Raw genomic sequence first — 10988 nt, 5'->3', positions numbered from 1 at the left:
TATAAAAAAATGTTCACATTGCAAACATTTTATTTATTCAAAAGATTTTTTTAAGGATCCTCTGGGCTGTTATGTGAAGAATGGATTGTTGGGGGGTAAATGCAGGAAGTGGGAGGGGGGAAGGCTGGTGCAACACTCTAGGTGAGAAAGCTGGTGGCAGGACTACGGTGGGGGACAAGAAGGTGTTGTGAAGTGGTTGGTTCTGAATATATTTTTTAGGTCAAATGAACAAGATATCCTGATAGAGTGGCCATGAGGTGTGACAAAGAGGAACTAGAGATGACGCCAAGATTTTTGGCATGAGCAATGAGAAGAATGACTTATCTTTGCTAAGATGAGTAGAACGAGGGGCCGGGTATGTGTGCAGAAATCAAGAGCCAAAGGTTAACATGTCTTTGTGGATAAAAAAGGGGCCAAGCTCAGGGGAGGTCTGCATGGCAGGCCTTACAAACTTAGAGACTAAAAGTAACACATAGGATGGTCTGAACATAAAAATTCGTAACTAACTAAAAGTGGGTCATGGCAGGTCCTATCCCAGACCTGTAGTCACATCTTAGACCTGTAGCTTCCTTGACAAGGATCCATCTTTACCTTAAGCGAACCTGTCTATTGTCTTTGCGCATCTAAGATAACATACCTTTGAAATGTCAGAGTAATCTGCTTTTCTGGATCCCTCAGGGCACAACCCACCGCACCAGAGAGACCACGGAACCCCTCATTGTTATCTTGTTCCCTGCATACCATCTCTAAGTGCTGTAAATGTTAACTATCTTGTAATCACCAATGTAAAAGAAGAATGTGTCTCTCCAATTTACTTTCATCCAATCCCAGTGATTTCCCCCCGCTTTGCTTTCTCCCACCCCCTTTATCTATCACTAATGGATTTCGTGTAACCCTCCTTCTAAGTGGCACCTCCTTCTAATGTGTAAAATAAGCTGCAAAACCGCCATTCTCCAGAGCATTTTCTCAATCCATTGAGATTTTGCTTCCTGGCAATTGTCATCAGTTGGACTCATAAACGCCTAAAAATTCTTTACAGGTTTGGAGGTTTCTTATGTGAATATCTTTAATACCTTCTGAACTTTTGTCAATCTCTGTTGGTCCCCATGGTAAAAAATAAAATAATAATAGCATCCAACTAGATTTAATAACAGCCCATCCCCCCCCGCATTAATTTTATAGTTGCCATCTGGATTGGTGATGGTTCTTCCTTAAATCCATCAGAAACTGACTCAGAGTGATTTAAGCTGCAAAGGAATTTATCAGGTGGACCTGGGGGCTCATGCAATCACCAGCCCCTTGGAAGATGAAAAGGGACCAAGCGGGGGTGGGGGGGGTGGGGTTGCAGGGCAGCAGCTAAGGCCACAGCTTAAATCATCACCCCTGAAATCAGCCGGCAGCTCTAGCTTTTGCTGCCAGTCCTGGCAATGCAACTTTCCTGTCTCTTCTGCCACCTCCCCTTCCTGAGCCCGCCTTCTCTGGGTGGCTGGGTCTCAGTTCTAAATCCTCTGCATCTGATGAGTGGAACTGGGGTCAAATGGTCACCCTCCAGCTGCAAGGGAAGCTGGGAGAGACGGTCTGGCGTTTTTTGGAACCAAGAGTCTATGAGTGTGGGGTTTGGAACACTGTATGCCCCACTTGCAAATAGATATCAAGTGTGGCTTCACTTACGGTGACTATGATGGCTTTTCCTTCTTGGCAAGGAGAAAAATTTGTGTTTTAAAATAATTTAGTTAAAGGAGTTTTTTTAAAATGCAAGGGAATTTTGGACATAGAATTCAGGACAGCTGGAGACCTTTGGCATAAGGCGGGAAGTAAATATCAATAATGTTCTCCTGGTGGAGTCGGGTGGTGGTCTAGTGTGTGTGCCATTTGCTCCTCTGTTATCTAACATACGCATACTCCATCAGTCAGTGTCCTGGATGGAAAGAGATAGCACCCTCAAAGTGGGTAAACTGGGGAGTGATGAAGACAGGGACAATTGTGAAAGGAAGGGCAGGGGGTCGGGAGTCCTATGGAGGATAGTACAGTGCCATCCTGCTGGCAACTGGGGGTCCCATCACTATCTTTAGCCAAAAGGCCAAAGGGAAGGAGTGGTTCTCCGAAGCTGGAGCTGGGCCTTAGATGGAGAGATTCTGCGAATCCACAGAGACCCCAAATAGAGGGTGCTTGGAGGATAAATACTCTGGTCTTTCTCCTCCCACCCTTTGTTCTCCATCAATAATGCCTCCCATTGGCAGAATCCAACACAACCGGAAGCCAAAGGTGGAGGAAATTGGTTGATGTAATCCTTGGGGGAGCCTCCTAAGGCAATCCAAAGACCTCCTGCACACGTTCATTTCATATATTCTTCTAAAAATTAATTTAATTTTTAAATTGAGATATAATTCACATACCACAAAATTTGCCATTTTGAAGTGCACAATTCAGTGACTTTTGGTACATTCACAAGTTTGTGCAACCATCACCCCAATCTAATTTCACATATTCTTTTGCAGGCATTCCAACATTGCTTCAAAAATCCAACATGGGGAGGGGAAGGAGGGGTTGATTTGACAAAACATATTAAGTAGCCCCCATTATCTCTCAAAGAGACCTCTTTCAACCGCCTTGGACTCAGTTTCCCTTGTCCTAGGTTACTAGAGACCCTGAAAGATCAGCATAGACTGAGTTGTATAGCCCTGGACTCGATTGCTATCCCTTCCCTTTGCTCCTGACAACCTTGGTTTCTTTATTTATCAACGGGGGTTGGGGGGGTGGGGGGTGGAGTTCTGAGTGTCTCCATCTCCTGAGGCTGCAGAGCAAAAGTTAATAAAAAACTTTGCTTGGAGCCTGACATTCCAAGGTGTCAGCTGAACCTGAACCACAACAAAAATACCAAGTGAAGCAGAACTGTAGGGGAGTTTTCCTGTTGTTTCAGCACTGTATTGTTAGCCTGCTTTATAGGAGTTGAGACCAGGGGAGTCACCTGCCCAGAGTCGCCCAGTGAACAAGAGGCAGAGCCAGCATTTACACCCAGAGTCCATTTGCTTCCAAATTCTCCAGAGGAGGGCCAAGAATCTTGGGGACACTGTCTTGGGGGTTCAAGTGGGACCCCTATTACTTTTTAAATAATTTTACTTGGGGTAAAAATATACATAACACAAATTTACCACCTTAACCATTTTAAGTGTACAGTTCACTAGTGTTAAGTATATTCACATTGTCATGTAATTGTCACCACCATCCATCTCCAGAACTCTTCATCTTGCAAAATTGAAACTCTGTCCCCATTAAACACTAACTCCCCATTCCTCGCACCCACCATTTTACTTTCTGTCTCTATGAATTTACCTACTTTAGGGAACTCATATAAATAGAATCATACAGTATTTATCTGTGTCGGGCTTATTTCACCGAGCATGATGTCCTCGGGGTTCATCCATGGTGTAGCAGGTGTCAGAACTTCCTTTCTTTTTAAGTCCAAATAACATTTCATTGTATGGATGGGCCACATTTGGACTAGTCATCCATCGATGGTCACTTGGGTTGCTTCTACCTTTTGGCCATTCTGAATCATGCTGCTATGAACATAGGTGTGCAAATATCTGTTTGAAACCCTGTTTTCAATTCTTTTGGATAATACCCAGAAATGGGATTGCTGGGCCATATCATAATTCTGTTTCATTTTTCAAAGAACCGCTATACTGCTGTCCATAGAGGCAACAGCATTTTGCATTCCCACCAACAGTGCACATGGGTTCTAATTTCTCTACATCCTTGCCAACACGTCTTTTCTTCTTTTTCTTTCTTTCTTTCTTTTTTTTTTAAAGATTTTATCGGGGAATTGAGAGAAGGGAACAGCGTTGGGGAATCGGGGAAGGGGAACAGATAACTTGCTGTCCTTTTGTTCTTCAGTCTAGTTGTGGAGGATATCGCTTCACTGGCCCATGTTGGTATTATCATTGCGCTCTTCCCGGGTGAGGCAGATCGGTCGCCAGCCACTGGACGGCTGCTCACAGCGGCTCCTGGCAGCTCACGTTGGCTGCCAGCCACTCACGGTAGCTTATGGCAGCCCACTGCAGCCCCACTGCAGCCCACGCCATCCGCTCCGACTCATGGCAGCCCAGCTCCAGGTTGAGCTGTTGTTCACCATCTTAGCTGTAGAGGGCGCAGCGTCACTGGCCCTCATGTGGGATCCAAACCAAAGCCCTGTTGCTCAGAGCTGGCGTCCCAAGCCAACTCCTAACCATCGCGCCACTCGGCTGGCCCTTTTTGTTTTGTTTTGTTTTGTTTTGATAGTAGTATTCTCATGGGTGTGAGGTGGACCCTACTGCTTTATAATTTTTTATTTAGACAAGAGAAATTGAGCTTTAGTAAATAGTTAATATAGCGATTGTTAGCGGTTACACTGACATTTTTATGAAAAATATATGTATTCGTACATTGCTGGTGTGTGCACCAACACATTTTACTGATGGAGTGAGTGTGTGACCAGGAAAGTCCAGAGACCCTCTAGTCACCCCAGCTCTATGCTTGTGTGGGAGGGGGATGGAGGTGTTTGGATCATTCCTGTATTCCCAGGCCCAAGATAATAAAGTCCTGAGGTTGAATGAGACAGTCTGTCTCACTCTCTAGTGTCCATTGACAATGCACCTTCCTCCAGGAAGCCTCCCTTGCCTTCCCAGACACAGCACTAGCAACTCACTCTGGACTCCTCATCCCAGGGTCCTAGGTTCCCTCCCTCTGCCCCAGTCCTGACCACAGAGGGATCTGTGCCTGGAGGTTAAGCAACGCCCAAGCACAGAGTAGTTCAGGCAGTTTGCTGAATGAATGAATGAATGAATGAATGAATGAATGAATGAAGAGTCTGTAGGGCCTCTGAGATGGATGTGTACTGAAGAAGTCTGGCTGTTCAGGGGTGAGGAGGGTTGGACAATGCTCACCAGGGCTGTACCCGGGTACGGAGGCAGCTGCAGGCCAGACAACGGAGTACAAGGCTGAGGAGGCGTGGCCAGCGGAAGAGCAGGCGGTGGGCGTTTCGCACGTACAGGCTGCCAGAGGGGTCAGCGGCTTTGAGTGCCATCAGCGGATAGTAGCGGGCATTCGTCTGTTGTCGTAGGGGTGGTCTGGCTGAGCTGATGACCTTGACAATAACCTGTGGGGTGGAATCCTGAGCTCTGGGACCCAGGAACGGGAGTTCTGCTGGGAGGGGCCCCCTACATACCTGAGCCATGTCTTGGGGCTCTGGGTCCCCCACTCACCTGGGCCACATCTTGTGGGCTCTGCCCCACAGAGCGAAAGAGCTTCCTGGAAGCTGGGAGGTAGAGATCCCGGAAGTAGTGCAGGGTGTCAGGGTCAGTGCCTGGGAACTCGGCCATGGAAACCTGCTCCAGGAGCTTTCCTTCAAAGTCAGTGGTTACTGGGCCAGGTTCCACCAGGGAGATGCTGGGAAAAGGGACGGGGTAGGGGTCTGGTGCCTCAAACCATTCACAGCCCCATTTTGCCCATTACTGTCCCTCTTTCCTCCCCCCCCCCACTTCTCTCATTTTATTTCATCCCTCCTTATTCTCTCATCTCCTCCATTACCCCCACTTCCTTCTCTGCCCCATCACTGCCTCCATTCCCCTCTCTCTGTCTCTATTTTCCCCTCACTGCCCAAGTGCCTGTCTCACAAGATGTTGAACTGGAGCAGCTGGATGGCCAGACTCTCGAAGAATCCTTCCAGGGCAAACTTGGAGGCTGCATAGACATCGTTGAAGACAACACCTGAGAGGATTGGAGGAAGGCAGACCCTTTGGGGGTCTGAGTGATGGGCTTTGGGAATCCAGACAGATGGGGTTTTTGGGAGGCTGAGCAAAGAGGGTTTGAAGATCAGAATGAGGGGCTATCTAGGGTCAACATGATGGGTGTATGGTATTGTGTGATGGGAGCATAGGGGCTCAGGATGTGGTTCTCTGGGGTGCCAGGTGCCACCGCTTCCCAGCAGTGCTCCATCTGCCCTCAGCCCAGGGAACTCCCCTATTTCCCTCTATCCTCTAAACCCCTGGACCACTTGGGCATGGGATCCCCAGGGTTCCTAAAGGCAAGTCCCATTTATCTGGGTCCATATCAGTCCTGTTGAGCAGTGAATGTGGCCCTTGAGGTCAGGGGAGCAGCTGGATGAGGGGCCAAAGGATAGACTGAGTAGATGCAGCTTCTCCGTGGCAGGAAAATTAATAGGGTGGATTCCTTAGGGGACTGCTGGGAAGTGGGGCAGACCTGAGGAAATGCTCATGGGGAGGAAGGGAGTCTAGATGGGCTCAAGAAGGAGAGACCCAGCAGCATGGATGGCAAGTAGGTGGTTTCTATAGTAGGCCAATAGCAGACATCACTAGTCAATCACTGTTCTCTTTTCTGTGGAACCTCAGAATCCCAAGTCTAGACATCTCTGGGGTCTGGCAGGGGTGTTTGTCAAGGAGGAGTCTCAGGAGGGGTTCTGATGGTTCCTTGGGTTTGGGGGGGATGGTTGGAAGAGATTTTTGTAGGTGTCCAGAAATGGGGTTGATACTGGGATGTGGATGGCCATTAGCAGCATCTATACCACAACTGCCTACTCCTGCACCATAGCAGACATAGTTAATCTATCCCAGAAGTTTTCCTTCTGAGCTTCAGAATCCTTCTCAATACATACTCATTTAGAATATGAGCTAAAACCTATTTGCCAGCCTTCTAGCTTGGGGAGGGTCAGACACTGGGAAGTTTCTCAGGTGTGGGTCCCCAGAGCTTACCCTGCAGCCCCATGACACTGCTGACCACCACAATGTGGCCCTGCCGCCTTCTCTTCATGCCAGGAAGCACAGCTTTGACAAGACGGACAGCTCCAAAAAAGTTGGTATCAAAGACATTCTGCATAGTAGTTAGGCTGAGCCCCTCTAGGGGCCCCATGAGGCCCACTCCAGCATTATTCACTAAGGGGGAGATACTGAGGGTTACTTTGAAGTCCCCCCAACCCTTCTAGTGTCACTTCTCCAGGGATACTCCCTGAATCACCCCTCCCACCCACCCACCCACTTGAAATCCAGGACTAGTCCAGGATATCTTGGGTGGATAAATGTGGAGCTTTGATGATCTTCACATATAATTCAGCATTTATTATAGAGGACCCTGATCCCTGGATGGGGGGAAGGGCTGCTGGGAACAGCCTCCCCTTTAATGCATGAGCAATTCAGCTCTGACCAAAAATTGCATCAAAACAGCCACATCCACCCTCCTTAGAAGGCCATTAAGAGACCATGAGTTGCCTTTTCATCATGCTCCCTTCTCCAAATGACTCAAAACTAATTTTCCCAACCACATATTGTTTCCTCCATATGTGAGAAGTTCTCTTCAATAAAATACACCCAACCCCAGGTCTCAGTTTATTTCTTATATGCCTAACAAACTGATTGGCATCTCGGGTTCTTGCCCAATGGGTCTACCCCTTCTGTCCAGGGTCAGAGGATGCTGGTGAAGCAAGAGAGCTGGTACCCAGACACGGGAGGGCCTTGCTGAGATGAGGATCTGTACTTAGGCCAGAGATAGGCCGAGTGACGCCAGGGGCTGCTCAATCTCACCCAGCACATCCACTTCTCCTCCCCGGATACAGCTGAGACATTGGGCCACTGACTCGTCGCTACACACATCCAGCTGGGCCACAGTGAGGGTCTGACCCAGAGCTTCTCCGGCAGCTGCCTCCAGTGTCCCCTTTTTTCCCAGATCTCTCATGGTGGCCACCACTGGGGAGAGAGAGCTGAGTTGGGGCAGGCATTAGCTCCTTTCCCTTGTGTGTGGACTTGCATATTTCTATGATCTTGTATGAGCAGTCACAGAGGGATGGAGACCCACAGGTTTACACGCCTACATTCACTACACATCCGTAAATGCACACTTGTGTACAAATCTTTACATGTTTAGCCATCCATCCATCCATCCATCCATCCATCCATCCAACACATTTATTGAGCATCTACTACATACCATGTCCTATTCTAGGTGCTGAGGCTAATGCATGAAGTAAGATAAAGCCCCTGCCTTCATGAAATTCATAGTCTAGTCACTAGACTCTAGGGTCTAGTGGGTTAGACAATACAATAAATATGGGACAGATTTCCTTGAGAAAAAAATGCATATACACCTAGGGTCAATATACATGCCTATGTGCACATGCAAATATGAATAGACACATTTACATCATCAACATAAGTTCTAATTTATTGGACATCTACTGTGTGCCTGACACTGTGCTAAACACTGTTATAAGCACTATCACTAATCCTCACAAAAGCCCTATGATTAGGTGACTGACTTATTTTCCAAAGACGGCCATGACATTTTTCATCACATACACTCTTCTATTAGAACTCTTCTCCTCCAGCAAGGCATGAAATCTCATTCCCCTCTTTTTGAATTTTGTGACTACCTGGAGACCAACAGAATATGGTAAAAGTGATGTGTAGCTTCTGAGTTTAAGCCAGAAAAGGTGCTGTAGTTTCTGCCTTGTGTGCTGGCATACTCACTCTCGAAGCCGTCAGCCATCCTGTAGCAAGCAGCCTAGCTGTCCTGAGGCCACCACACGGGGAGGAAGCCCAAGCTAGCCCAGAGAGAGAGATCATACGGAGATTACGGGAAGGGAGAGGGATGTCTGCCCGTGATTTGACACGTTCTAGCCTCCTTTGTTCTAGTTGTAGCCTTTGACCCTCAGTGAAAACCACCCAGCTGAGCCCTTCCAAATTCATGACCTTTGTAAACTGTGAGAAATAAATGATTATCATTGTTTTACATCATAAATTTTAAGGGTTATTTAGCAATAGTAACCACATCAGGCAGGTAAAGTTATCCTCATTATACAGATTAACAGACTAAGGTTCAGCAAGTTGATTTTCCCTGCGTGTCCCATCCCTAGCGTTAGAACTGAGGTTTGAACCAGGGTTTGTCAGAGTGCTGAGCTCACGTACCTGTATACGTGTCTGTAAACCCCCCATGTGTGTACCCACAATCACACATGCACACTCCTAGGGGGTATTTACATATTGTCTGTGAGTCTGTGTGATTCATGGGTGCTGCCCAGATGAATGGGGTCACATGCATCTACACACAGTATAGTGACAAGCGTGGGCCCAGGGGCTAGGCTGCTTGGGTTTAAATCCAGGCTCTGCCACTTTCCAGCTGGCTGACCTTAGGCAAAAATCTTTGGCAGTCTGTGCCTCAGTTTCCTTATTTCTAAGATGGGGAAAATGATAGTGGCCAACCCACAGGGGTGATGTGGGGATTAAATATCTTACTAGATGCAAAACACAGCAGGGCACATTGTAAGCACTCGATAAACGTCATCCTTTAGCAGTTTTATATACTTATTGGCCTGCCACGGGGACACACACAGCACAATGACTTCCCTGTGTACTGGCACTCAGACTGTCATACTCAAAGCTGGGCGTGTCTTTAAGACAGAGGGCAGAGGGCTGGGAGAAGCAGCTTTGCCAAGTGGGACAATGCCCTCATCCCTGCAGCCTCCTCTGAAGTAGCAGCCCTTTGCCCACTTGGACTCCAGCTTGCTCTGAGTCAGAAGTCTCCGTGGGTGGGGTGCAGATTGGGGCAATTGACTCCAGAATTGCAGGAGGATAAGTTCCTAGGCCTAGAGGCCCCCCTTGAACTCCCAAGGTCAGATTCACTTAAGAGGTTTATCTTGGAGCAGTAATCTGGGAAGGGGTGGGGGAAGGGAGTCCTAGAGAATGCCTAAGTGAAACCCCCTTGATCAGCCTTTCTAAAACTATCACCCACCCCCACCCCTTACCACATTCTCCCTTGCTTTGTTTTGCTTCTTAGCATTGGACATATTATAAAAATTTTAAATCTGTTTATTGTCTCTCCTCCCTCTACTCCCCCACTACACCACTAACCAGGGCAGAGATTTCAGTTTATTTTGTTCACAGCTGTATTTCCAGCACCTTGAACAGTGCCTGGCACCCAGTAGATGCTCAAGAAATATTCACTAGGTGAGGAGATGATTCATGAGGAGAGGTGGGGAGGGGGCCCCCAAGCCGACAAATGCAGTTGGAAGGGAAGGGCTGGTGGAAATAGTGCCAATGGGGCTGAGGGTCCTGGAAGCCATTCCTACCCCTGTCAGCCTTGCCCTGGGCCCCTTACCCTGGTAGCGCTGCCTGGAGTCATGAGCCAGCTGCATTGCAAGCTCCAGGCCAATTCCTGACGAGCAGCCTGAGATTAGTACAGTCCGGGGAAAGTCGGCCATGTTGATCCCCTCCCTGGACGTGTGACCTCTGCTGGCCAGCACCTGACTCCCACTACCCATCTTCCTAAACACCCTCCAAATGATCACCTGCAGGGTGAAGGGACCCCATGAACCCCTGATTCTGAACTGACCCTGGGCAGGCAGCTGGGGAGAATTCCTTAACCTCAATACACCCCTTTCCTTTATCTGTCAAGAATTTCTTCTCCTCACCGCTACAGTTATAACGGGATTTTTTATTATGATTGTAAAATTTTCAGGGCTGGGGGCAGTTTTAGGGAGCATGGGGAATTAGCAGGGGCATTCTCCTGCTGTCTCTACTCTGAGCAAAGAATCTCTGCTTAGAGGGAGAAAGGGAGAGATGGTGACAGAGAGCGTGGTCCCAGAAGGGTCCTTTCAAATGTGCACAGAAATGTCAGAAGATGGGGTTAGATGTAGTAGGAACTTCCCAGCAAGGCAGGGCAGAAACTCTATGAGAGCCTTTTGGCTACAGAAGTCTTAGCCTCAGATGTCTCTGGGGAGTGAGGAGGAGCAGCTTGGGGAGATTCCCTCTGCTCCCCCACCCTGGGGGCCCCCTCCTCCTTCTCAGGCCAGATGGGGCCCCACCCCCTCATCTCCAGGGACAGAGACTCTTTGTCTGAGAAGCCAGAGTCTGAGAGGGAGGCACTGCTGGCTTCTCCCCCTTCCCCGGGAGGGGGTGGTGCAGTTCAGGGCCCAGGATACGCCCCTTGGGTTCCTCTCTGTG

General features: G+C 48.3%; 1 protein-coding gene across 6 annotated transcripts; it reads right to left on the bottom strand.

Annotated features, from left to right (window-relative positions):
* Positions 1–4203: 4203 nt before the first annotated feature.
* RDH8 (retinol dehydrogenase 8) lies at positions 4204–10420 on the bottom strand. 6 transcript variants are annotated; one of them, XM_019659232.1, is made up of 7 exons: positions 10144–10232; positions 8517–8590; positions 7575–7736; positions 6750–6929; positions 5655–5784; positions 5244–5427; positions 4204–5137 (listed from the first exon to the last, which is right to left on the bottom strand). In XM_019659232.1, the coding sequence occupies exons 2-7, from the start codon at positions 8533–8535 to the stop codon at positions 4922–4924; spliced, it is 891 nt and encodes a 296-aa protein (XP_019514777.1). In that variant the 5' UTR covers positions 8536–8590; positions 10144–10232; the 3' UTR covers positions 4204–4921. The 6 variants fall into 6 exon arrangements, with proteins under 6 accessions (XP_019514777.1, XP_019514772.1, XP_019514774.1 ...); XM_019659227.1 differs by lacking the exon at positions 8517–8590 and having other exon boundaries at positions 10144–10419; XM_019659229.1 differs by lacking the exon at positions 8517–8590 and having other exon boundaries at positions 5655–5721; positions 10144–10419.
* Between the last annotated feature and the right edge of the window lie 568 nt (positions 10421–10988).

This window comes from Hipposideros armiger, unplaced genomic scaffold, assembly GCF_001890085.2.
Source record: "Hipposideros armiger isolate ML-2016 unplaced genomic scaffold, ASM189008v1 scaffold_298, whole genome shotgun sequence".
Lineage (NCBI taxonomy): Eukaryota > Metazoa > Chordata > Mammalia > Chiroptera > Hipposideridae > Hipposideros > Hipposideros armiger.
The sequence above is the reverse complement of the archived record's forward strand: the minus strand, read 5'-3'. Positions and strand labels throughout refer to the sequence as shown.

Coding starts and splice junctions, on each gene's coding strand:
- RDH8 (XM_019659227.1), bottom strand. CDS start 10,306: ATGGGTAGTGGGAGTCAGGTGCTGGCCAGCAGAGGTCACACGTCCAGG. Junction 7,737..10,143: donor CTCCAGGCAGCGCTACCAGG/GTAAGGGGCCCA, acceptor CTCTCTCCCCAG/TGGTGGCCACCATGAGAGAT. Junction 6,930..7,574: donor AGGAGAAGTGGATGTGCTGG/GTGAGATTGAGC, acceptor TCTCCCCCTTAG/TGAATAATGCTGGAGTGGGC.